We start from the raw sequence: 27,572 nt of genomic DNA, 5'->3' as shown, positions 1-27,572 counted from the left end.
TGGAACTAAGGTTGCTAAACAGCTGACTTTGAGGTGGGGAGATAATCCTGGATTATCCAGGTAGGCCCAATGTAATCACAAGTGTCCTTCTAAGTAGAAGGGGCAGGCAGAAGGCAGACAGAGAGCGGGGCAGAAGAGTCAGTGAGATCCAATGTGAGATGTTGCTACTTTTGAAGTTGAAGATAAGGGAATACGAGTTAAGGAAGTAGCCCCTAAAATTCGGAAAAGGCCAGGAAACTGATTCTCCTCTAGAGCCTCTAGAAGGAATGCAGCTATACCAACACCTAGCTTTTAAGCCAGTAAGTCCCACTTTGGACTTCTGAGCACAAAATCTATAAGATAACAAATTTGTGGTTTTAAGGCACTGTAGTAATTTGTTACGGCAGCAGTAGAAAACTAATATAACTCCTTATCATTTGATCTAAGCTCAAATGTCATCTTCTTAAAGAGACTTTTCTTGACATCTCTCACCCGCTAAAGGATTTCCCCATGCCCAAGCATTCTCTATAACACACTTTTATTTTCGTCGCTAATGACTGTCTAAAATTATTTTATGAGTTTATTCCTCCTCCCTCACAAGAATGTAAGTTCTAGGAGGGTAGGGACTTTGTTGCTCTTTTCACATATTATCTCCATTGCTTTGGATAGCACTACATGGTGGACATTTAAAAAACACCTGCAGTGACAAAGTGAGAGAGTGGCATGGACATATATACACTACCAAACGTAAAATAGATAGCTAGTGGGAAGCAGCCGCATAGCACAGGGAGATCAGCTCGGTACACTGTGATCACCTAGAGGGGTGGGATAGGGAGGGTGGGAGGGAGGGAGATGCAAGAGATATGGGAACATATGTATAACTGCTTCACTTTGTTATAAAGCAGAAACTAACACACCATTGTAAAGCAATTATACTCCAATAAAGATGTAAAAAAAAAAAAAAAACACCTGCAGTGTGAATAAGCCTTAAGCTAATGAGGACGATAACACTCTTGCCACTGCTCAATCACAAAAGGCAGCTGTTAAAAAGAGTCCCATGCCCAGTAGGTCCTGTGTTGCAAGGAACTACCCAATACAAAACAGGAATAGAAACAGAAACAGCAAATGGAAATTTCCAAGTAGGCAATCACTATCCCTGGGCAACTGTAGACCAGAGAGTCTTCTGTGAGTGCCAAGAAGTAACCAGTTGGGAACGACCAGAAAGCTGTGAAAAGATATGTAATTAACTCAGGTTGCCTAAATATTGTGCAATTACAATTCATAAGGGATCACATGTAAAAATACCTCATAACATAGGACAAAAGAATAGATGAGTAAAAAAAGGATAGTGAGATTATTTTCTTTTTATATTGATGGGTCAATTCTTTAACGGAGATTCTTAAGATTACCAGGTTTTGCTAAAGACTGCAGTACTGATAATCTCCCCAGTTTTCCAGTCTGAAATAAGCAGACCTGGCTCCTAAAAAGATACCCACAGAAAAGGCTTGGCTGCCTGGGATGCAGGATCCGCCTGACCCAGTGAGGTAGGCGGTGCTGTCACGTCTTCCAGCCCCAAGTGTCAACACCCTGGAAGAGGCCTCCAGGATTTGTGCCCAACCAGCCGGGGCTTGCCTAGAGCCGCGCCCAGATCCATAGGGCCACCCGCCCTCCGCAGGGCGGACTCTGACCAGAACAAAGGCAAGAGTAACTGGCCCGAGGGCCCAACGCTCAGCCAGCCAATGGCCATGGAAATGGGGCGGGACCACGGGGTACCGGGCCAATACGATGCGGCGGGGTTGGAGCGCTCGCCGGGTCCCGGGGCGGTGGGGTTTCGCAGCCCCAGCCCGGGCCATGTGGGAGCCTCACGGTGCTGAGGCGTTCGCGGCTGCCCTCGGAGGCGCCCTCTTCCTGCTGCTCTTCGCGCTGGGGGTCCGCCAGCTGCTGAAGCAGAGACGGCCGTCGGGCTTCCCCCCGGGACCGTCGGGGCTGCCATTTATCGGCAACATCTACTCGCTAGGCGCCTCGGCCGAGCTCCCCCACGTCTACATGAAAAAGCAGAGCCAGGTGTACGGCGAGGTACAGCCGACGGGCCTCGGGCAGGGAAAGCTCGGGCCTTCCTCCCGGGGTGAGGGGATGACCCACGCTCGTGGGTGCGAGCTGTCTGACCCCTCTCTGTGTGTCGGCAGCGTGGAGGGGAAGCTGGCTTCCCAGGCCCGGGGTCGAGGTACTCAAGCGGCGCCGCTGGGGGAGGGAGAGCCCGGCCAAGCCGCGAGCCCCTCCCACCTGACGCCCGCGGGGTACTGGCCGGATTCTCCCGCCCCCGAGGGCGACGAGGTGCCGCTCCCGCGCCTGCGCAGTGGGGCCTGGGTCCCGCGCCGGAAGCCCGGTCGGGAGTGACGGGCGTTACCCTCAGCGCGACCAGCTTATAGCGCCCACGGAGCTGCACGAAGTGCGTAGGTTAGCTTCCACCCACGGCTTCTCGAGAAAACCAGGCGTCCGAAATCTAGGACCGAGTTAATGGTTAATAGGAGGTCGCTGGATGTTTGCGTTTGAGAACGGCTGGTCTAGGCGTCTGCCGAGAGGCTGAGAGAGCGCAGGTGAAGGCCTCTGGGAAATGACCGTGAAAGAGAGAATGAACTGAGTGAAAATTAGTGCGGAGTCGCAGTGCAGTCCTGTCTGCCCGGAGCCAGGAGCGTCCTGCAGCAAACACGGAGACTGCGCCGGCCGTGGGCCAGCCTCCCTTGCAGTGCGGGCGCCCGGGGGCAGGTCCTCTGGTCCTCCCCGTTTTACAGAGGAGGAAACTGCGGCATGGACCAGCTGAGTGACTTGCAGGCAGCCACGCCCTGCGAACTAGCAGGGGAAAGGCCAAAACGCTAGCTTGTGTTTGGAAGGGTGTCCTGACCTCGAGGAGGCAGAAGTTTCCAGAACACTGGCACTAACATGGCTCACTTGTTTCCTTTTGAATCCATTCTTTTATAGGAAACGACCAGCCAGGCTCTGCCAGGTGCTGGGGATAGAGAGATGAAGAAGGCAGTCACAGCCCAATTTTAGGTAGTTACAGTCTAGCCAGAGAAAAAAATTAATCTAACGATCGACCACAAATTGTGTTTTGAAGGAAAAGTACCGCAGGGCTGTCTGGCAATTGCGGTGTTAAAGGTTTGGGCTTACATCCGTATTTAAACCAGCTTTTACAATAATTATTCTAGGTTTCTGCAGTTCTCTGATGGTATATGTCGCTAAAGGGAGGCTGGGCTTAGATAAAGCAAATTGTGTAATTCTTAGATACTGTTTTCCACTCTCCAGTTCTCAGGAATTGAGTGTATTTCCATGATTTCCATTGAATATATTTGATCTCTGGTGTACAAAGCATCATTAATATTTAGAGAAATCGTAAGATGTGAAAGCGCAAGACGAGAGGTTGAGTCCTCTTTCGTCAGGTAAAACTTGACCTTTACTTGTCTGAATCTTAAGGTTTCGCGATATGCGTAATGGTAATAATAATAACTGAACACAGTTAAGTGCTACTCAAATGTTCTTTGAGTAAATGTTAGTTATTAATTACAGAACAACTTATTAGGCCTACAAAGTAGAAAGTGTTTTTAGACCAGTTATGTGAAATGGTGTCATGCAGAATAGGGAACTGTTTTTCATACGTAGATATTTGAACTGAAAGGAACTCTGTATTTACTATGAACATTCTTTCGGGAGAGGGGTAATTTAGTCTTATAATAGACTGCAAATTATAAATGTGCTGGAAGACTGTCATCTTGGCATAGGTAGATCTGGTACATTGGATAAGAATTTGGCATGAGTAACCAGTTTTATTGCTGGTACAACTATATATTTGAGGCAACCTTGGTTCTTTACAAGGTCTTTTTACTGAAGGTGGTAAAATTAAGTAGGGCTAACCTGTGCTGTTAGGTATAAGAGGAGCAGAGGAAAAAGAAAAAGGAGCCGAAATGGAAAGGATGTATGCATTGAAGAGTAGACATGGTTTGAGTAACTCTGTTTTAGACTTAAGTTGAAAACCACCTGATGTATTAACCCTTTAAGCTACTTGCTCTTTATCTTAGTTGTGAAACACCCCTACGGTTCTCCCATTGTCTCAGAGGTATTTTCCAATTCTGACAAAGTCTCAAAGTTGGTATTGTTGCAGGAAGGGAGACCCCTTCCCGGGCCCCAGAGTGGGCTCTTGTCTAACACTAAGAAATGAATTGTCTGAGGAGACATACGTTCTGACAAAGCAAGAGACTTTATTGGAAAGGGGTGCCTGGGTGGAGAGCAGGAGGGTGAGGGAACCAGGAGAACTGCTCTGCCATGTGGCTCGCAGTCTCGGGTTTTATGGTGATGGGATTAGTTTCCCGGTTGTCTCTGGCCAATCATTCTGACTCAGGTTCCTTTCTGGTGGGCGCGCAACTGCTCAGCCAAGATGGATTCCAGCGAGGAGGATTCTGGGAGGTTGGTAGGACATGTCGACTGGCATCTCCTCTCTCCGTTTGACCTTTTCTGTATTCTTCCGGTTGGTGGCTTGTTAGTTCTATGTTCCTTACCAGGATCTCCTGTCATAAAATAACTCATGCAAATTGTTACTGTCTTTGCCTGGCCAGGGCGGGCAGTTTCAGTCAGTTTTTCCGCTAACAGTATGTTAGTTGTTAAAATACTATGCCTTTTTTGGAAGTGGAAGGAAATTATTATCTCCTGTACTTCTAGAAGGTTGTGGAAAGTTGTTTATATGTCGTACTTATAAATATAGAATCTTATTTTTCCACTGTCTTACTTGATGATCTGGAGATGTGTGCTCAGAGAAAGCAAGCCCTGGACTTTAAAATTGCTTATAAGAAATGACAGTCCCTTCAAGTGACACCTACTTTTATGAAGTCTGTGAATTCAGTTCTCCTTCATAATTCTTGAAAGGAAGACAACCGGTGCTCAAGACTTATACAGTCATTTTAAAGACAATCTTTTACAGAAATGTATCACACTGAGACTTAGCATTTCCTTGGAGATTCACTCTGAATGCGTAAGCTTCTGCAGTGACTAATCTTAACCCAGATTTCGAGAAGCATTCCCTAGCTAGCAAAGCTAGCACAAGGAGTTTTTACAGATTATTTTCAGGTAATGCATGTAAGGATAATAAAATAATTATTTTGAGGCATGTGGAGTTGACAACCTATAATTTATTTATACAGTAAGCGTTTATTGAGATTTAAGCAAGGTATTGAATGAGATTCCGTGGAGCGTTCAAAGATGAAAGAGATGAAATCACTGAATCTAAAGAGTTTATAATTTAGCAGGCAAGCAGAAGACAGGAATATGAATGCTTCTGGTTTTAGGTAGTATTAAGTAAGTGCCATGGGAGCTTCTAAGCATGTGCTGTGGTGGTTCAAGGGAGAAAGAGAAAGAGAGTGCACCGAGAAAGGCTTCATGGAGGTGGGTCCTTAAAGACTTGGTGGGGTTTGGACGGTATGGCAGTCAAGGTAGGCATTCCAAATGAGAAAACAGCCCAAGCAAATGCTGAAAAGTGTGTGGCAATTATTTATCAGTTTTCATCAACAGCACTTTTTACATTCCTCTGTTATTAGCACTTAGCCCATAGTGTTGTAATAATATGCTTAAATGTGTGTCTCCCCCACTAGTCTTTAATTCAGCATATATTTATCAGTTGTTATCATACGCTATGTATTAATACTATGCTAGATGTGAAGATTTAGCAATGAACAAAACAGGTGAAAATCCCTGCCCTCGTGTAGCTTACACTCTACCAGTGGAGGGGAGGTGGGGAGCAGGATAGGGACACTATAAACACAATAAGTATATAATATGTTAGAGTACAGAGTAAGAAGTAAACTAAATTAGGGTAAGGAAAATGGAGAATGCTAGGGGGTGAAATTTAAATGGGTTAGAGCAGGCCTCACTGTAAAAAAGGCATCTGAGCAAATATTTGAATGAAGTGAAGGAGCAAGGTGTGGGAGTATCTAGGGGAAAAACATTCCAGGCCAAGGGAACAAGTACAAAGGCCATGAAGCAGGAGTATGCCATGCTGAGAATCACTTATAAAGAGACAAGTTAAGAGGCTGTTGAGATAACATAGGGGAGAAATGAAGGATTAGAGTGTTAGTGACGGAAGTGGTAAGAAATTGTCATATTCTGTCTGTATTGTTAAAGTTGAAACATCGTGACTGCTAAGCAGTGATGTGGGGCTTGGGTGAAAAATGGAGTCAACATGGGCAGCTCAGGACTTCCCTGGCAGTCTGGTGGTTAAGAATCCGAGCTTCCACTGCAGGGGGTGCAGGTTCAATCCCTGTTCAGGGAACTAAAATCCCACGTGCTGCAGTGTGGCCAAAAAAAACCCCAAAAAACAAAAACCATGGGCAGTTTGGGACCAGAATATAGCTTGAAGGATGGCTGGAATGGTCATTAACTGAGATAGTGAAAAATCGTGGGTAGAGCTAGTTTGGGAATAGGGCAAAAGACTTGAAGATCATAGACTGACTTCTAGAAGCTGTTTCATGTGTACCTGTTTCCATCTTTGCCAGCATCATAACTACCCCATAATAATAATAAAAATTATTGAATAAATTTAAAAATATATAAAACTAATCTTGGACACTTCCATAGATTAAAGCAGCATAAGGATGAATTTTCACAATTTGATTTACAAACTTCTACCAAAAGTCCTTGAAAAGAGCATGTACCTGAATAGATGCTAGTTCAAGTAACAGTTTCCCCAGTTTTCGCCGTGAAATAGAGGACCATCTCATTTTTGAGTAAAGGTGGATTGTATAACAGTTTTCTCAAGTTATGGCTCCTAGTTGGTTTTTGCAATCTCTAGTGTCCACAACCTGACAGCATTACCCTGAAATTAACTCCCCTGTCTGTTCTGCCTTCCTATTAACAGAATTTGTAATCCCATCGTTGTGAAATCGATCACAAAGTTGATTTAATCACAAAGTTGGGGATTTTTTTCCTGCGTCAGGACCACTGCCTATTCACTAATACCCTTCGTTATTGTCTCTGCTTGTGATACTGTGATTTTTAATAAATGTGTATTTGGTCTTTGTACCTTTCCTGGCACAAGCTCCCAAAACCCTTGGAACTTCCTAAGTGTTGAGAGTGGTAGATGCATCTTTTGTTATTCATAATAAGCCCCTTTCACCCACCTCAGCGTTTATGTGAATGTTAATGGAAAGCCCTTAAGGATGGGAGCTTGTTGCCTGGAGAACCAACCAGGATTAGAGGGTTGGAATTTTCAGTTCTACTCATCTTACCTCTGGGGAAGGGAGGGGGGCTGGAGGTTGAGTCAGTCACCAGCGACCAATGATTTGATCAATCATGCCTAGGTAATAAAACCTCCATAAAAATCCCTGAATTATAGGGCTCTGAGAGCTTCCATGGTGATTTGGTGAACACGTGGAGGTGAGCAGAGGCTAGCATGCCTGGGGAGAGCATGGAAGCTCTACACCCCTTTCCTCATACCTTGCTGTTGGGCTGCACCCCACAGGCCAGCAAGGCCTGTACTTGCCCAGCTCCAAGACTGAAGAAAGAGCCTGGAGTCAGCAACAGAGACATCAGTGGATAGGGATCTTACATAACTGAAGCAAGGTCCTGGAGTGATACCCCATCGTGTATGGCAGGTGGAAGGCAGGACCTGGCAGCAGGGGAAGGGGGCGGGGGATTACCAGTTACAGGGGAGTTGATTCAGGTTGCTTCATTGGTTATCAGGTACACTAGCAGAGGGGCACGCCCCTCGCTGCCCCTTTGATAAGAACAGTCAGTAGCTGGAGCCTGGGGCAAGTATGTAGGAAGGTCAATCCTGTGAGTAGGGTATAGGTGAAGCAGGCATTGGTTGAGCAGGGAATATACAGAGAGCAAGAGAACAGCCATCTTGAGTGGCCTGACCATACACTTGCCCTATGCATCTCTTCCATATGGCTGCTCCTGAGTTACATCCTTTTTTAAGAAACCGGTAATCTAGTAAGTAAAATATTTTATTGAGTTCTGTGAGCCACTCTATCAAATTAATCAAACCTGAGGAGGAGGTCATGGGAACCTCTGATTTGTAGCCCTTTGATCGGAAGCACAGGTAACAACCTCGACTTGTGATTGGAGTCTGAAGTGGAGGAGCACTCTTGTGTTATTGAGCCCTTAACCTGCGGAATCTGACACTTTCTCCTGGTAGATAATGTCAGAATTGAGTTAAATTGTAGGACACCCAGCTGGTGTCCCAGAATTGCACACATCTGGTGTTATAGGTGTTGTAGTGGAGTACTGAGAGTAGAGGAGACACACAGGAGGAGGAATTTTTCCTTTATATCTGCTTAAAATTACACTTCTGTGAAAAGATTTTAAGACCATCCTATTACTGCTTTGGGAACTGAAAGAAAGAGCCCCATCTTTGCTCAGCTGGTAACCACTTCCTTTGTGCTGAAACTCTTACACTGCCACTTTTGACTAATACCTTTACTTGTGGCAGGCAGTCCATGCTGCTTCCCAAAGTTCTGGATGTACCTGCTGCTCAGTTGGCAGGGCCCATCCTTGTGCCAAAGACCCTTCTCAGCTGGTTGATTCTTTACTACTTGGAGGTCTTCATCACTTTTGCTACTGTAACTATTTCTGCTGAACTTCAATTCTCTGCTAAGTCTCCTGGTACCTCCCACCCCACCCCCCAAAGTAGTGTGAATCATAGCTAAATCTGTTCTACCTGTTTGCCCAGAGATGAGGCTTGACTCAGTGTTTTGGCTCTTAAAAGCTCTCAGCCACCCACTGAGAGGATGGGGATAAGCAATCTTTGCATCCCACTAATACGGCAGCATTGTTCCCTAGGCCTTTATATAGGGCTAGCTAGAATAGACTGCAGGAGGTGTGACGTTGTAAGTGAACCTGTGGGGAAGCACATGAGAAGCTTCAGCAAGGAATAGGATGGGTATTCCATCTTTTAGCTGAGGGGCAGCCACCTGTGCCAATGTGTGGATGCCAGTCCTCCAAGGTCAAATTCCCATAGGGCCCTCTTTGTTAACTTCGTGGAATTCAGGGGCCCAAATAAATAAGCCTGTGAGTTTCAGTATGTTTTGCTGAGGAGAGGGAAATTTTCCCGTCTGCCCCTCTTGAGTACTTTTGGCTGGACTAATAATAAAATTGACACAAGACAGATTAACAGGAGAAAAAGAAACACATTTGACTCCATGCACACGGTGGTTTCACAGACATGGGATGGAGGAAGTGGCCAAAGCAGGCAGATTTTCTACTTCTTAGACAAAGAACCAATAAATTTGCAAAGAATTGACAGGACAAAGAAACTTTGGTTTTGGGTGCCCAATTGGTGAAGAATCTAAAGAGAGTTTGTGCTTGGGCAGTACATTAAAGAAGTACCAAGATTTGTTTAAAAAAGGATTCTCACCCCCAAATTCCCTATCTTTGGCAATAAGGGTGTCCTACCTCCAGATGCATGGAGTATACCTTTCACATGAGAGATTTATTTCCTGCTTTCAGGGAGACAAAAAAGAGAAAGTGTCCCTCTTTTTTTAAAATTTTGGCTGTGCCAAGCAGCTTGCATGATCTCAGTTCCCTACGAGGGATCGAACCCGGGGCACAGCAGTGACAGCACCAAATCCTAACCACTAGACCACCAGGGAACTCCCTAGAGCATCCCTCTTGCGTTGGCCATTTCTTCAGTAACTTTAATTCAAAATAATTAATATGCCATTGAGGCATATTTTGGGGTTGCATATCCTGGGCCCCAACATTTTATACCTCAAAAGTTGTCTCTCAGGCCTTTGACAATCCCCTCCCCCACCTAAACCTGGAATAATAAATGATGTGTAGATGGAGCCACTTCCTCATTCATCTTGGAAGTAAACAGATTCTGAGATATCATTGAATGTTTTGAGTTGGAATGAATTTTAAAAGAGCATAAATATCAAGTATTTCTTGATTTTCTGTGGCAGCCCTGAAGCCCAAAAAGTTTAAGGGTTCTGCCAGGTGTCCTGTATCTGTTTAATGGCAAAGCTTAAACTAGAACCCAGGCCTCCTGAGTCTGGTACTCTTTTCATTACACCATTTATAAGATTATGTCTTGAGCCACTGAATGAGTAATGAAATCATGGTCTTTGACGTGCCTTGTAGAGAGAAGGCACTCTAAACATTGTCAGCTGAGTAATAAATGCCAGCATTTTCAGGGAGTAACAAATACTGGGAGAGCTGGACTTAGTATATGTGGATTTCTATGGTTATATTTCTCCATATATTTTGCCATTTAAATGTTTTTCTTTTCTTCTCAAAGATCTTCAGTTTGGATCTTGGAGGTATATCAGCAGTGGTTCTAAATGGCTATGATGTAGTAAAGGAATGCCTTGTTCATCAAAGTGAAATTTTTGCAGACAGACCATGCCTTCCTTTATTCATGAAGATGACAAAAATGGGAGGTATGTTTATTTTCACCTACCTAATGATTTACTAAACTATTTTAAGTCACATTTCCTTTTTTAAAAAAATTTATTTATTTATTTTTGGCTGCATTTGGTCTCCATTGCCGTGCACGGGCTTTTTCTAGTTGCGGTGAGTGGGGGTTACTCTTTGTTGTGGTGCCCGGGCTTCTCATTGCAGTGGCTTCTCTTGTTGCAGATCATGGGCTCTAGGCACACGGGCTTCAGTAGTTGTGGCACATGGACTCAGTAGTTGTGGCTCACAGAGTGCAGGCTCAGTAGTTGTGGCACATGGGCTTAGTTGCTCCGCGGCATGTGGGATCTTCTTTGACCAGGGCTTGAACCTGTGTCCCCTGCATTTGCAGGCGGATTCTTAACCACTGTGCCACCAGGGAAGTCCCCACATTTCTTATTTTATGTAAATTTAGTACATAGAGGTTGGATTCTGTTGTACTGATTAACAAGAAAGTATTAATTAGTTAATTTAGGTTACAGACCCTAATATTTGAGAACCTTTCAGGCTGCATTACATTCATATTTTAGGCCAGTACATACTAATTCTACTGTTGTAATCCAGTTCTAATAAATATTGTAAATAATGTTTTAAAGAATTAGCACTTAATAATATGTGCAGGTTTTGTGAAACAGGTTAAGAATACATACACATGCACACATACTTGAATCAAAAGTATCTTTGAAGCTAGTCTTGAGCGCTTGGTGACATTTTACTATTATTTTACTTATAAGCTTATAGACCCTGAAACAGCCTTTCTTTACTAATTAATATGATATGTAAATGAAGAATTGTGGGTTTGTGTAAAGGACTAGTATTCTCTATGGTTTAGTGTTGATCAGTGTCGGATGACTGCATATTCAACAAGGGAGAAAGGCTGAAAGTTAACAGAACGGATGAGACGAAAGCAGCAACAGAAAGCCTAAAATAGAATGTTGACGTCAGATACATCCGTTTTCATACTTAATAGTATAAGAGTTTTTATCTCCAAAATTTTCCAGTTCAATGAGAGCTTCACTCTTCATTTGAAAGAAAAATTCAACAGTATCTTGGTTACATAGACTAAAGAAGACATTGATTGAAAAGGAACAAAATAAAAATTAACCATATATTAAATTGCAAAGCAAATCAATTAATGCAAAGAAAACACCAGTTTTAAAGGCCAAATTCTTAGGCCAGGGCATGATGACACTTGAAAGCAATAATATAAATAAAAAGCAAATCTCCAGCTTCTTAAATACTCTTCCAAGTAATAATTAGGCCAAAGAAGAAATTATACCACAATTATAATAGAAGACCTTTAAAGAAATTATGAAAATGTATGATGTGATCAGAGTAATATTTAGGATAAACTGTATGTTTTTTGAAGCTATAAACTTATAGTTTAGACTGTTTTTATCATAAAGAAAGAAAAAACATGCATTCAACTTAAGACTTTTAAAGAAATAGTAAGATTAAAAATAAGTAGAAAATTAGATGTGTTGGGCTTCCCTGGTGGGGCAGTGGTTAAGAATCTGCCTGCCAGTGCAGGGGACATGGGTTTGAGCCCTGGTCCGAGAAGATCCCACATGCCATGGAGCAACTAAGCCTGTGCACCACAACTACTGAGCATGCTTTCTGTGAGCCACAACTACTGAGCCCATGAGCCACAACTACTGAAGCCCGCGTGCCACAACTACTGAAGCCTGTGCTCCTGGAGCCTGTGCTCCGCAACAAGAGAAGCCACCACAATGAGAAACCTGTGCACCACAACGAAGAGTAGACCCTGCTTGACGCAGCTAGAGAAAGCCCGCGTGCAGCAACAAAGACCCAACGCAGCCATAAATAAATAAATAAATTTATTATTTTTTTAAAACAGAAAGAAAATTAGATGTGGTTTCTTTCTCTTTTTTTTTGGCTGCACTGCCCAGTTTGCGGGATATTAGTTCCCAACCAGGGACTGACCCTGGGCCCTCAGCAGTGAAAGCGTGGAGTCCTAACCATTGGACCACCAGGGAATTCCCTAGATGTGTTATTTTAAGATGCATATGCACTGAACTTGGAAGTGGGAAATCAGAGCCACCATAAACCCACTGTTTGAATAGGAAAAAGTGGCCCTTTAGGCGGGTTCAGCCCATGCCTGGGCACACAGACTGGCCAGTATAAGGTTATAATCAGGCTCCTGTGTACCTTCTTGTGTGTAACTGTATGCATATATTATGCACATGTATCCCATATGCATACATTTCTCTTGGGCTTGCTTTTATCTCAGTGCCTTTGCACTGGTTCTCTCTACCTGCAGTGATCTTTCCCTGAATATCTGCTTGACTCACTCCCATCTCCTGTGTCTTTACTTATGTCACCTTCTCACTGAGGCTTTTCCTGACCACCCTATGTCTCCTTCCTTGCTCTATAATTTGTTTGTCTCTCCTCACTAGTCTGTAAGGTCCATGAGAAATAGCCATCTTTGCCTCTTTTGTTCACTGATATATCTAAGACACTTTAGCTCCAGAAATACATTATGTTGAATGAATAGTCATCTGGGAGTATAGAAAAGAGAATGGAATATGGCATATAAAATTGCTGCACATGGGCTTCCCTGGTGGCGCAGTGGTTGAGAGTCCGCCTGCCGATGCAGGGGACACGGGTTCGTGCCCCGGTCCGGGAAGATTCCATATGCCGCAGAGCGGCTGGGCCCGTGAGCCATGGCCGCTGGGCCTGCGCGTCCAGAGCCTGTACTCCGCAACGGGAGAGGCCACAGCAGTGAGAGGCCCGCGTACCGCAAAAAAAAAAAAAAAAAAAAAAAAAAAAAAAAAATTGCTGCACAGCGTTAAAGGCCCCCTTATGTATGGTTAATTTCATCATAAGTTCCAAATTCAAAAACTGTTGCACAAAAGTTGTTGAAATGTAAATTACATAGGTACTTCATGTAGACAAGAGAACATGACATTTTTCATCATAGGTATACCTATGTACCAATTATGAATGAAATTCCAAGTAAACTACACGTTACAGAAATATATATGCTGAAGAAGTTTTTTTCTTGATAATCGATTTAAAGGGAAAATATTCCATAGTAGACATATCAGAACAGCAGAGTATACTGTGGAGACTGAGATTTCAAGGCAAGCAATATCAATATTAGAAGTTTGAGTTTCATGTTTGTCCCCTTAGTTTGGGCTGCTATAACAAAAATATATAGACTAAGTGGCTTCAACAACAGACAGTTATTCTATCAGATCTGGAGGCTAGGAAATTCAAGATCAAGGTACTAGCAGAACAGTGTCTGGAAAGAGCCTGCTTCTTGGCTTGCAGACTGCCGTCTTCTCCTTGTATCCTCACATAACCAAGAGCAGTCATCTCTTCCTACATCCCTTCTTATAATGGCACTAAAGCTCATTCATAAGGGCTCATTACATAATTATTTCCCAAATACCTAATTTCCTAATACCATCACATTGGGGATTAGGCTTCAACATTTGAATGTTGTGGTGGCACAAACATTCAGTCCCTAGCACTTGCTTTTGGCTTGAGTATTTCCACTACGTTGACACCTCATTCAGGCCATCCTTGCCACTTCCAGTTATAGTATTAGGTAACATATGCCTTTAATGGGAGGAAATTTGTATTCTAAAATCTAGTCTCTTAAAGCAGGAAATTTCTAATTCAAGAAGGATGATTTCTCAGGTATGTGTTTAGTCCAGGATAAAATTTTGCCCATAGAACACACAGTCATTCGTCTTTTGTAAATTAGGCTTATAATAGAAGTTGGATAATAAGGTCACCCAAGGCCTTGCTCACCCAGGTTGAATTACAGAAGACAGTTCAGTTTCTTGTGGTGGGAGATTATAGGTCTTTTTTGCCTGTGCCCAGATGAGAAGTATGGATAAGCTTTATCTGTTTATAATATTCCATGGCTAATGAGGAGTAAAGAATAGGGCTTAACTACTGGGTCTAGTTTTAGTTTTATAGGAAATTTGGAGAAGAATGAATAACCATCTTTTTTTTTTTTTTTCTTCCCTGCATAGTATTTTTAGCTGTTAGATACAGGGATGTAGGAATGATAAAATTTTTTAATAGTATCATAGAAAGATAATTTGGAGAAGAATGACTAACCATCCCTTTTTCTTTTTAGGCTTACTCAATTCCAGATATGGCCGAGGATGGGTTGATCACAGAAAATTAGCTGTAAACAGCTTTCGCTGTTTTGGATATGGTCAAAAGTCTTTTGAATCTAAAATCTTAGAAGAAACCAAATTTTTCATTGATGCTATTGAAACATACAATGGTAGCCCTTTTGACTTTAAACAATTAATAACAAATGCCGTTTCAAACATAACCAATCTGATAATTTTTGGAGAACGATTCACTTATGAAGACACTGATTTTCAGCACATGATTGAGTTATTTAGTGAAAATGTGGAACTAGCCACCGACGCCTCAGTCTTCCTCTATAATGCCTTTCCATGGATTGGCATCTTACCTTTTGGAAAACATCAGCAACTGTTTAGAAATGCAGCTGTGGTCTATGACTTTCTCTCCAGGCTTATTGAAAAAGTTTCCATCAACAGAAAGCCTCAGTTACCTCAGCATTTTGTTGATGCTTATTTAGATGAGATGGATCAAGGTAAAAATGACCCATCATCTACTTTCTCCAAAGAAAACCTGATTTTCTCTGTGGGTGAACTCATCATTGCTGGAACTGAAACTACAACCAATGTGCTACGGTGGGCAATTCTTTTCATGGCCCTTTATCCTAACATTCAAGGTAAGGATTCCAGTGATCTCAAGGTCTGTTCTTACATTTAAGGCTCACACATGTTTTAGAGTCTTTGGCCTTGTACAAGGCATTCTATTTAGGAACTCCTGCTGTGCTATCCAAAAAGAGAAGCATTGAATAGCTATAAGGTTTTCAAAACTGTTATCTAAATTCGTATAAAAACCTCAGAGATGTCTTATAATACCTATTTCATAAATGAGGGAAAAAGGCTGAGTGACTGATTTGCTCACTCCCTTCTAGTGCTGAGCTGGGACCTGAACCCTGGTGGTGGTGGTTGTTGTTGTTTTTCGGCTGCACCATGCTGCATGCAGGATCTTAGTTCCCCAACCAGGGATTGAACCCATGCTTGCTGCAGTGGAAGCATGGAGTCTTAATCCCTGGCCTGCCGGGGAAGTCCCAACCCTAGTTCTTTTTAATTTAAGTTTTTATGCTTCACTCTTTTCCTTGCTGAGAGTGTTGTTATTCTAATTCTAGATTTGTTTAATTTTTATTTTTATTACTTATAATGTGTTTTTCACAACAAAATTACTTAGAGCGTTGGGTACTGGTTGTATAAGATATGTGGCACATATTTAAATAGAACTCCCAGATAATGAAAAATCTGAATCTGGGTGTACCCATACCTTGTTGGCTTACTACAGGTTATCTTTTGTTTTATCCTAAAGGGAAATTACTTTAGATATAATTCTAAGAAGTGCATAATAACTTGAACACTTTTTCTCTTACAGGACAAGTTCAGAAAGAGATTGATTTAATTATAGGACCCAGTGGGACACCTTCTTGGGATGACAAATGCAAAATGCCTTATACCGAGGCAGTTTTACATGAAGTTTTAAGATTCTGTAATATAGTGCCGTTAGGGATTTTCCATGCAACCTCTGAGGATGCAGTTGTACGTGGTTATTCCATTCCTAAGGGCACAACAGTAATTACAAATCTTTATTCTGTACACTTCGATGAAAAGTATTGGAGAGACCCAGAAATATTCTATCCAGACCGATTTCTGGACAGCAATGGATATTTTGCCAAGAAGGAAGCTTTGGTTCCCTTTTCCATAGGTAAGAGAACTTTCAAAGGGGCATAACGTTAGGAAAAAGTATAATGCTGATTTATCATGTATAATACCTTAATCTGAAGCATTCTCTTGTAGAGTTAATATCCCAACTCTGAAAACAGTATTGAATCTTACAGGAGAGAATGGTTTAATTAGAGCTCATTAACACCTCTTTCTACTCAAAATAAGCCATAATTTAGCAGCTAGAAAGAAATTGATGAGAAGCTCTGGCTTTTTCTGAAACTTTCTTGCTTGTGGATTTTGGCTTGTAATCAAAACTTGTAGAGCTAGAAATCAGTAACAGGCAGCTTGAGAGACTGAGACCCAGGGACAGGAATGGCATCATAACTTGAAGTGAAACTAGAATCTAGCTCTCTTGGCTCTCAATTCTTATACCTCATCTCCAAAAATATTGCATCTCCTGTGAACAAGTACACAGATCACGAGACCCATGGAAGATGGACTGGAAAAATCCTTTCACTGGGGAAGGGTACACATGCAGTCATTTGAAATGAAATGGACTTCTCCTGGGTCAAGAGAACAAAGTGTCACACCTCACATCTTTCGTGGCATATCTCAGGCTCTGTTGCCACATGCAAAGGAAGTGGAGAATAGAACTAATGAGCTTACAACAGTACATGACCTTACAAAAGAAGATGAAGAAATGGCCTCTGGGAACCAGAGTGCCAATTTCTATTCTTTGCGGCTTAAGAAAATCCTTTAATAAATATAACTTCCAGGCTTCCCTGGTGGCGCAGTGGTTAAGAATCCACCCTCCAGAAGACCTAAATAGACATTTCTCCAAAGAAGAAATACAGATTGCCAACAAACACATGAAAGAATGTTCAACATCATTAATCATTAGAGAAATACAAATCAAAACTACAATGAGATATAATCTCACACCAGTCAGAATGGCCATCATATAAAAAGCTAGAAACAGAGGGAAGATGGTGGAACAGTAAGATGCGGAGATCACCTTCCTCCCCACAGACACACCAGAAATGCATCTACACGTGGGACAACTCCTACAGAGCACCTACTGAACGCTGGCAGAAGACCTCAGACCTCCCAAAAGGCAAGAAAGTCCCTACGTACCTGAGTAGGGCAAAAGAAAAAAGAATAAACAGAGACAAAAGGATAGGGATGGGACCTGTACCAGTGGGAGGGAGCTGTGAAGGAGGAAAGCTTTCCAAACACTAGGAAGCCCCTTCGCAGGCAGAGACTGCGGGTGGCGGAGGGGGAAAGCTTCGGAGCTGCGGAGGAGAGCACAACAACAGGGGTGCGGAGGGCAAAGTGGAGAGATTCCCACACAGATGATTGGTGTCGACCGGCACTCACGAGCCAGAGAGGCTTGTCTGCTCACCCGCTGGGGCGGACGGGGCTGGGAGCTGAGGCTCGGGCTTCGGTCGGAGCGCAGGGAGAGGACTGGGGTTGGCGGCATGAACACAGCCTGCAGGGGGTTAGTGCACCATGGCTAGCCGGGAGGGAGTCTGGGGAAAAGTCTGTACCTGCCGAAGAGGCAAGAGACTTTTTCTTCCCTCTTTGTTTCCTGGTGTGTGAAAAGAGGGGATTAAGAGTGCTGCTTAAAGGAGCTCCAGAGATGGGCATGAGCCACGACTAAAAGCACGGACCCCAGAGATGGGCATGAGATGCTAAGGCTGCTGCTGCTGCCACCAAGAAGCCTGTGTGCGAGCACAGGTCACTGTCCACACCCCCCTTTCGGGGAGCCTGTGCAGCCTGCCACTGCCGGGGTCCCGGGATCCAGGGGCAGTTTCCCCAGGAGAACGCAGAATGGCGCACCTCAGGCTGGTGCAACGTCATGCCGACCTCTGCCGCTGCAGGCTCGCCCCACACTCTGTACCCCTCCCTCTGCCCGGCCTGAGTGAGCCAGAGTCCCTGAAGCAGCTGCTCCTTTAACCCCATCCTGTCTGAGTGAAGAACAGACGCCCTCCAGCGACCTACACGCAGAAGCGAGGCCAAATCCAAAGCTGAGCCCCGGGAGCTGTGAGAACAAAGAAGAGAAAGGGATATCTCTCCCAGAAGCTCAGAAGGAGCAGATTAAAGCTCCACAATCAACTTGATGTACTCTGCATCTGTGGAATACCTGAATAGACAACGAATCATCCCAAATTGAGGAGGTGGACTTTGAGAGCAAGAATTATTTTTTTTCCCCTTTTCCTCTTTTTGTGAGTGTGTATGTGTATGCTTCTGTGTGAGATGTTGTCTTTATAGCTTTGCTTCCACCATTTGTCCTAGGGTTCTATCCGTCCATTTTGTTTGTTTTTTTCTTAATAATTAATTTTATTTTAATAACTTTATTTTATCTTACTTTATTTTATCTTCTTTCTTTCTTTCCTTCCTGCCCTCCTTCCTCCCTCCCTCCCTCCATCACTCCCTCCTTCCTTCCTTCCTTTCTTCCTTCCTTTCTTTCTTTCTTTCTTTCTTTCTTTCTTTCTTTCTTTCTTTCTTTCTTTCTTTCTCTCTCTCTCTCTCTCTCTTTCTCTCTTTCTCTCTTTCTTCTTTTTCTCCCTTTTATTCTGAGCCATGTGGATGAAAGGCTCTTCGTTCTGCACCCAGGGGTCAGTGCTATGCCTCTAAGGTAGGAGAGCCAACTTCAGGACACTTGTCCACAAGAGACCTCGCAGCTCCACATAATATCAAACAGCGAAAATCTCCCAGAGATCCCCATCTCAACACCAGCACCCAGCTTCACTCAACGACCAGCAAGCTACAGTGCTGGACACCCTATGCCAAACAACTAGCAGGACAGGAACACAGCCCCACCCATTAGCAGAGAGGCTGCCTAAAATCATAGTAAGTCCACAGACACCCCAAAACACACCACCAGACGTGGACCTGCCCACCAGAAAGACAAGATCCAGCCTCATCCACCAGAACACAGGCACTAGTCCCCTCCACCAGGAAGCCTGCACAACCCACTGAACCAATTTTAGCCACTGGGGACAGACACTGAAAACAACGGGAACTGCGAACCTGCAGCCTGCAAAAAGGAAACCTCAAACACAGTAAGATAAGCAAAATGAGAAGACAGAAAAACACACAGCAGATGAAGGAGCAAGATAAAAACCCACCAGAACTAACAAATGAAGAGGAAATAGGCAGTCTACCTGAAAAAGAATTCAGAATAATGATAGTAAAGATGATCCAAATTCTTGGAAATAGAATAGACAAAATACAAGAAACATTAAACAAGGACTTAGAAGAACTAAAAATGAAGCAACAATGAACAACACAATAAATGAAATTAAAAATACTCTAGAAGGGATCAATAGCAGAATAACTGAGGCAGAAGAACGGATAAGTGACCTGGAAGATAAAATAGTGGAAATAACTACTGCAGAGCAGAAAAAAGAAAAAAGAATGAAAAGAACTGAGGACAGTCTCAGAGACCTCTGGGACAACATTAAATGCACCAACATTCGAATTATAGGGGTTCCAGAAGAAGAAGAGAAAAAGAAAGGGACTGAGAAATATTTGAAGAGATTATAGTTGAAAACTTCCCTAATATGGGAAAGGAAATAGTTAATCAAGTCCAGGAAGCACAGAGAGTCCCATACAGGATGAATCCAAGGAGAAATTTGCCAAGACACGTATTAAACTGTCAAAAATTAAATACAAGGAAAACATATTAAAAGCAGCAAGGGAAAAACAACAAATAACACACAAGGGAATCCCCATAAGGTTAACAGCTGATCTTTCAGCAGAAACTCTGCAAGCCAGAAGGGACTGGCAGGACATATTTAAAGTGATGAAGGAGAAAAACCTGCAACCAGGATTACTCTACCCAGCAAGGATCTCATTCAGATTTGATGGAGAAATTAAAACCTTTACAGACTAGCAAAAACTGAGAGAGTTCAGCACCACCAGACCATCTTTTACAACAAATGCTAAAGGAACTTCTCTAGGCAAGAAACACAAGAGAAGGAAAAGACCTACAATAACGAACCCAAAACAGTTAAGAAAGTGGGAATAGGAACATACATATCGATAATTACCTGAAATGTAAATGGAATAATGCTCCCATCAAAAGACACAGATTGGCTAAATGGATACATAAACAAGACCCATATATAAGCTGTCTACAAGAGACCCACATCAGACCTAGAGACACATACAGACTGAAAGTAAGGGGATGGAAAAAGATATTCCATGCAAATGGAAACCGAAAGAAAGCTGGAGTCGCAGTTCTCATATCAAACAAAATAGACCTTAAAATAAAGGCTATTAGAAGAGACAAAGAAGGACACTACATAATGATCAAGGGATCGATCCAAGAAGAAGATATAATAATGGTAAATATTTATGCACCCAACATAGGAGCACCTCAATACATAAGGCAAATACTAACAGCCATAAAAGGGGAAATCGACAGTAACACATGCATAGTAGGAGACTTTAACACCCCACTTTCACCAATGGACAGATTCAAAATGAAAATAAATAAGGAAACACAAGCTTTAAATGATACATTAAACAAGATGGACTTAATTGATATTTATAGCACATTCCATCCAGAAACAACAGAATACACATTTTTCTCAAGTGCTTATGGAACATTCTCCAGGATAGATCATATCTTGTCACAAATCAAGCCTTGGTAAATTTAAGAAAATTGAAAATGTATCAAGTATCTTTTCCAACCACAACACTATGAGACTAGATATCAATTACAGGAAAAGATGTGTAAAAAATACAAACGCATGAAGGCTAAACAATAAACTACTTAATAACGAAGTGATCACTGAAGACATCAAAGAGGAAATCAAAAAATACTTAGAAAGAAATGACAATGGAGACACGACGACCCAAAACCTATGGGATGCAGCAAAAGCAGTTGTAAGAAGGAAGTTTATAGCAATACAATCCTACCTTACGAAACAGGAAACATCTCGAATAAACAACCTAACCTTGCACCTAAAGCAGTTAGAGAAAGAAAAAGAAAAAAAACCCCAAAGTTAGCAAAAGGAAAGACATCATAAAAATCAGATCAGAAATAAATGAAAAAGAAATGAAGGAAATGATAGCAAAGATCAATAAAACTAAAAGCTGGTTCTTTGAGAAGATAAACAAAATTGATAAACCAGACTCATCAAGAAAAAAAGGGAGAAGAGTCAAATCAATAGAGTTAGAAATGAAAAAGGAGAAGTAACAACTGACACTGCAGAAGTACAAAACGTCATGAGACATTACTACAAGCAACTCTATGCCAATAAAATGGACAACCTGGAAGAAATGGACAAATTCTTCGAAATGCACAACCTGCCAAGACTGAATCAGGAAGCCATAGAAAATATGAACAGACCAGTCACAAGCACTGAAATTGAAACTGTGATTAAAAATCTTCCAACAAACAAAAGCCCAGGACCAGATGGCTTCACAGACGAATTCTCTCAAACATTTAGAGAAGAGCTAACACCTATCCTTCTCAAACTCTTCCAAAATATAGCAGAGGGAGTAACACTCCCAAACTCATTCTATGAGGCCACCATCACCCTGATACCAAAACCAGACAAGGATGTCACAAAGAAAGAAAACTCAGGCTAATATCACTGATGAACATAGATGCAAAAATCCTCAACAAAATACTAGCAAACAAAATCCAATAGCACATTAAAAGGATCATACACCATGATCAAGTGGGCTTTATTCCAGGAACGCAAGGATTCTTCAATATATGCAAATCAATCAACGTGATACACCATGTTAACAAATAGAAGGAGAAAAACCATATGGTCACTTCAAGAGATGCAGAGAAAGCTTTCGACAAAATTCAACACCGATTTATGATAAAAACCGTGCAGAAAGTAGGCATAGAGGGAACTTTCCTCAACATAGTAAGGCCATATATGACAAACCCACAGCCAACATTGTCCTCAGTGTGTAAAACTGAAAGCATTTCCACTAAGATCAGGAACAAGACAAGGTTGCTCACTCTCACCACTCTTATTCAACATAGTTTTGGAAGTTTTAGCCACAGCAATCAGAGAAGAAAAGGAAATAAAAGGAATCCAAATCAGAAAAGAAGAAGTAAAGCTGTTACTGTTTGCAGATGACATACTATACATAGAGAATCCTAAAGATGCTACAGAAAACTACTAGAGCTAATCAATGATTTTGGTATAGTAGCAGGATACAAAATTAATGCACAGAAATCTCTGGCATTCCTATACACTAATGATGAAAAATCTGAAAGTGAACTCAAGAAAACACTCCCATTTACCATTGCAACAAAAAGAATAAAATATCTAGGAATAAACCTACCTAAAGAGACAAAAGACCTGTATGCAGAAAATTATAAGACACTGATGAAAGAAATTAAAGATGATACAAATAGATGGAGAGATATGCCATGTTCTTGGATTGGAAAAATCAATATTGTGAAAATGACTCTACTACCCAAAGCAATCTACAGATTCAATGCAATCCCTATCAAACTACCACTGGCATTTTTCACAGAACTAGAACAAAAAATTTCACAATTTGTATGGAAACACAAAAGACCCTGAATAGCCAAAGCAAGCTTGAGAACAAAAAACGGAGCTGGAGGAATCAGGCTCCCTGACTTCAGACTACTACAAAGCTACAGTAATCTAGACAATATGGTACTGGCACAAAAACAAATATAGATCAGTGGAACAGAATAGAAAGCCCAGAGATAAACCCATGCACAAAGGAGGCAGGACTGTACAGTGGAGAAGGGACAGCCTCTTCAGTAAGTGGTGCTGGGAAAACTGGACAGGTACATGTAAAAGTATGAGATTAGAACACTCCCTAACACCATACACAAAGATAAGCTCAAAATGGATTAAAGACCTAAATGTAAGACCAGAAACTATCAAACTCTTAGAGGAAAACAGGCAGAACACTCTATGACATAAATCACAGCAAGATCCTTTTTGACCCACCTCCTAGAGAAGTGGAAATAAAAATAAACAAATGGGACCTAATGAGACTTCAGAGCTTTTGCACAGCAAAGGAAACCATAAACAAGACCAGAAGACAACCCTCAGAATGGGAGAAAATATTTGCAAATGAAGCAACTGAAAATGGATTAATCTCCAAAATTTATAAGCAGCTCATGCAGCTCAATGACAAAAAACAAGCCAATCCAAAAATGGGCAGAAGACCTAAATAGACATTTCTCCAAAGAAGATATACAGATTGCCAACAGACACATGAAAGAATGCTCAACATCATTAATCATTAGAGAAATGCAAATCAAAACTACAATGAGATACCATCTCACACCAGTCAGAATGGCCATCATCAAAAAATCTAGAAGCAATAAATGCTGGAGAGGATGTGGAGAAAAGGGAACACTCTTGCACTCCTGGTGGGAATGTGAATTGGTTACAGCCACTATGGAGAACAGTATGGAGGTTCCTTAAGAAACTACAAATAGAACTACCATATGACCCAGCAATCCCACTACTGGGCATATACCCTGAGTAAACCATAATTCAAAGAGTCATGTACCAAAATGTTCATTGCAGCTCTATTTACAATAGACGGGAGATGGAAACAACCTAAGTGTCCATCATCGGACGAATGGATAAAGAAGATGTGGCCCATATATACAATGAATATTATTACTCAGCCATAAAAAGAAACGAAATTGAGCTATTTGTAATGAGGTGGATGGACCTAGAGTCTGTCATACAGAGTGAAATAAGTCAGAAAGTGAAAGACAAATACCGTATGCTAACACATATATATGGAATTTAAGAAAAAAAAAAGTCATGAAGAACCTAGTGGTAAGACAGGAATAAAGACACAGACCTAGTATAGAATGGACTTGAAGATATGGGGAGTGGGAAGGATAAGCTGTGAAAAAGTGAGAGAGTGGCATGGACATATATACACTACCAAATGTAAAATAGATAGGTAGTGGGAAGCAGCCGCATAGCACAGGGAGATCAGCTCGGTGCTTTTGACCGCCTGGAGGGGTGGGATAGGAGGGTGGGAGGGAGGGAGACGCAAGAGGGAAGAGATATGAGAACATATGCATATGTATAACTGCTTCACTTTGTTATAAAGCAGAAACTAACACACCATTGTAAAGCAATTATACTCCAATAAAGATGTTAGAAAAAAAGAATCCGCCTGCCAATGCAGGGGACATGGGTTCAAGCCCTGGTCTGGGAAGATCCCACATGCCGTGGAACAACTAAGCCCATCTGCCACAACTACTGAGCCTGTGCTCTAGAGCCTATGAGCCACAACTACTGAGTCCACGAGTCACAACTACTGAAGCCTATGGGCTTAGAGCCCATGCTCCGCAACAAGAGAAGCCACTGCAATGAGAAGCTTGCGCACTGCAATGAAGAGGAACCCCCGCTTGCCGTAACTAAAGAAAGCCCATGAGCAGCAATGAAGACCTGACGGAGCCAGAAATAAATAAATAAATAAATTTATTAAAAAGAAATGAATAAAATAAACATAACTTTCTCTACGTTTCTTTAAATTCCAGGTTTCCTGAATGGTACATATTAGACATAAATTTTGGTAAATATTGTGGATTTAGAAAAATTGTTATGCCTGTTTTTTATGTTGAGGGAGAAGACATTGTCTTGGAGAACAGCTGGCTCGGATGGAAATGTTCCTGTTTTTTACAACATTGCTTCAGCGATTTCACTTGCATTTTCCACATGAACTGGTTCCAAATCTGAAGCCCAGGTTAGGCATGACGTTGCAACCCCAGCCCTACCTCATCTGTACAGAAAGACGCTGAAAGTGCCTGGCTGTTTTGTGGAACAAGGTGTTTGCCTCACCCCTGAACCTTGTTTATACAGTGTGTGTGTTTGTATAAGGATCACAGCATCATAAAAACCAAATGAACACAGATGTGTCTTTAAAGACTGTAATAATAAGCATTAGCTATTACTTTTTCCAACTTTTTATGACTTATAAGGTGGAATTATCTGAGGAAAACAGAGGTACAAATGACAGTTGTTGCTTAAGATACTAAGAAGTGCCATCGATGACCTGACTTTTCAGCCTGTTGTTGAGCACCAGGTACCCCTCATCCCTTCTTGACTGCAATTTGCTCTTTTCTGGGCTCTTTGCTTCCAAATGTCAATGCCAGCTCCTTTCTTATCAGGTATTGCCATTAATAGATTGTGTGGTACTAGTCCAGTTTAATAGTGGACTAAAGAAGAAATTAAAACCCGAATAAATGAGTTTGGACTACAGAGGTATTTTAGACATGGTGGCAGATGGTAGAATAGATAGCTATACAGTATATTTAATGTAAAACCTGCCAGTGCTTTCAAATCTTGCTTCCTATTATAGCTTCATAAGAGTTGCGGCGTCATTCTTCCTACAAACGAGGGTCCCTGTGACCCTCATAGCAGCAGTTAAGTAGATGGGAAATTACAATAAGGTATTTAAAAATGACACATATGGGGCTTCCCTGGTGGCGCAATGGTTGAGAGTCTGCCTGCTGACGCAGGGGACACGAGTTCGTACCCCAGTCCGGGAAGACCCCACATGCCGCGGAGTGGCTGGGCCCATGAGCCATGGCCACTAAGCCTGCGCGTCCGGAGCCTGTGCTCCACAACGGGAGAGGCCACAACAGTGAGAGGCCCACATACCGCAAAAAAAAAAAAAAAAAAAAAAACAAGGCAGAAGATTGAGTGGTCTTCCATCTCTCTCAGTGAGTAAATAAATATTACCAATACTGTTCAGTTGTTTATTCAGAGTCAGTGCGAAGTTTGAAGATTTAGCCTTTGTGAATAGTCTGCCTATGACAAGTACGGAAAAGGTTATTTTCAAAGACGATGAGAAAACACAGATTCAGCACAACCTAAGATGAAATCTGCTATGATGTGTTACAATTGATAGTAAAAATATATGTGGAGCATTAAAAGGCATAGTTGTACAAATTGTATTATCAGCAGGTACTTTGCAGAAAGTGCTTGAATCTATCATGTGTTATAAAACCAGTAGTGTCAACAGTGAACTTCATTTATTCTTATGAACTTAACCATCATCAGTTTTGTGAATTTTTGTCAGAAATAGGAGCTGAATATCCTGACCTGCTCTACCACACTTCAATGATTTAGCAGTGATAACACTTTATTGCAAATTTTTTTGAGCTCAGGGCCAAGATTGAAATATTTCTGAATGAGGAGAACCACCTTTAACTACTGTTATCAAGTACTGAATGACTCTGGACATTGGCCTTTAGAGCAGGTAAAATCATTTCAACAACAACCTAACACTTTCTATACTTCTTGTGGTGTCAACAGTTAAAACAAGAAGTTAGGCCTCCATCCCCATGCAGCCTTTCAGCAGATAAATTTTGTGAGCTCAAACTAAAGTTCCAGAAGCTCTTTTTTGGACCTCGATGCAAATGCAAAAAAAAATCCTTATTTCAAAATTTATTTAACTGTGTAGTTGAGGAGCTTCCACCTAACCTTCAATTGCAAGTGTTTAGTCTGCAAAGTAATGACATGCTAAAAGGCAAATATCAGAGAATTTAATAGAATTCTATAAATGCCTTCCCAGTGATTAATATACTTAATTAAAATCAGATGCTCATGGATTGATATCAGAATTTGGCAGTACCCATCTGTGTAAAAAGGCACTTTCAAATATGAAACATGTAAATCTCATTACAGATCAGCATTAACAGATGAACATTTGTAATGTTTTGAATGACGGGAAACACACACTTTGAACCCCAATTAAGCGAAATTTTATCTCCTAAAAAAGAATTCCCTTTTTCTCATTAGTGGATCAATATTACTTTTTTTAAAAAAGTACTTAATATAGTATTACTATATTATATTATGAATGTCATCAATAAAAATCTTGTAGAAAATTGTTTCTCTTTTATATAAGTACCTACATAATGTGCTTGGTCTGCAAAGCCTAAAATATTTACTATCAGCCCCTGTACAAAAAAGTTTGCTGAGTTTGGAGTTAGAAAAACTAGTAGCTAGGGGCGACAGCATAAATACTCAAAATACAAAATAACAAAGAATAATCCAGAAATAGAATTTTAATAATCATAAGAAATTGATTTATACAATTAAATGCAAAGAAGTTTGAAGACCTGAAATGGATAATCTCTATGAAAATATAATTTACCAAAGATGACCCTAGGAAGACAAAGTCTTAACAGACCAGATTTCATTAAAAAAAAAGTTGCCAAAGATGTGACCCTCAGAAAACTATTTGAGCTGTTCTAGAGCATAGAAACAAAAGGAAAATTTTGAATGCTATTTTAGAATCAAAACACCAGCAAACATGGATATCAATTTAAAAGTCCTAAATAAATTATTAAGAAAAGATCCAGGGCTTCCCTAGTGGCGCAGT

General features: G+C 41.6%; 1 protein-coding gene across 2 annotated transcripts; it reads left to right on the top strand.

Moving 5' to 3' along the window:
* The first annotated feature begins 1,812 nt into the window (after nucleotides 1-1,812).
* On the top strand, nucleotides 1,813-27,050 carry CYP2R1 (cytochrome P450 family 2 subfamily R member 1). 2 transcript variants are annotated; one of them, XM_082845267.1, is made up of 5 exons: nucleotides 1,813-2,055; nucleotides 10,259-10,400; nucleotides 14,528-15,160; nucleotides 15,901-16,230; nucleotides 24,806-27,050. In XM_082845267.1, the coding sequence occupies exons 1-5, from the start codon at nucleotides 1,831-1,833 to the stop codon at nucleotides 24,979-24,981; spliced, it is 1,506 nt and encodes a 501-aa protein (XP_082701393.1). In that variant the 5' UTR covers nucleotides 1,813-1,830; the 3' UTR covers nucleotides 24,982-27,050. The 2 variants fall into 2 exon arrangements, with proteins under 2 accessions (XP_082701393.1, XP_082701394.1); XM_082845268.1 differs by lacking the exon at nucleotides 10,259-10,400 and having other exon boundaries at nucleotides 1,970-2,055.
* Nucleotides 27,051-27,572: the final 522 nt, after the last annotated feature.

The sequence above is a fragment of the Leucopleurus acutus genome (genome assembly GCF_964270905.1).
Source record: "Leucopleurus acutus genome assembly, chromosome: 8".
In the NCBI taxonomy this organism is placed as follows: Eukaryota; Metazoa; Chordata; class Mammalia; order Artiodactyla; family Delphinidae; genus Leucopleurus; species Leucopleurus acutus.
This window is presented reverse-complemented; position numbering and strand designations above follow the sequence as displayed.

What these genes read in the sequence shown, in the direction of transcription:
- CYP2R1 (XM_082845267.1), top strand. Translation starts at nt 1,831, where the DNA reads ATGTGGGAGCCTCACGGTGCTGAGGCGTTCGCGGCTGCCCTCGGAGGC. An exon ending in AGAGCCAGGTGTACGGCGAG is followed by an intron (nt 2,056 to 10,258) that starts GTACAGCCGACG and finishes TTCTTCTCAAAG; the next exon opens with ATCTTCAGTTTGGATCTTGG. An exon ending in GAAGATGACAAAAATGGGAG is followed by an intron (nt 10,401 to 14,527) that starts GTATGTTTATTT and finishes TTTTCTTTTTAG; the next exon opens with GCTTACTCAATTCCAGATAT.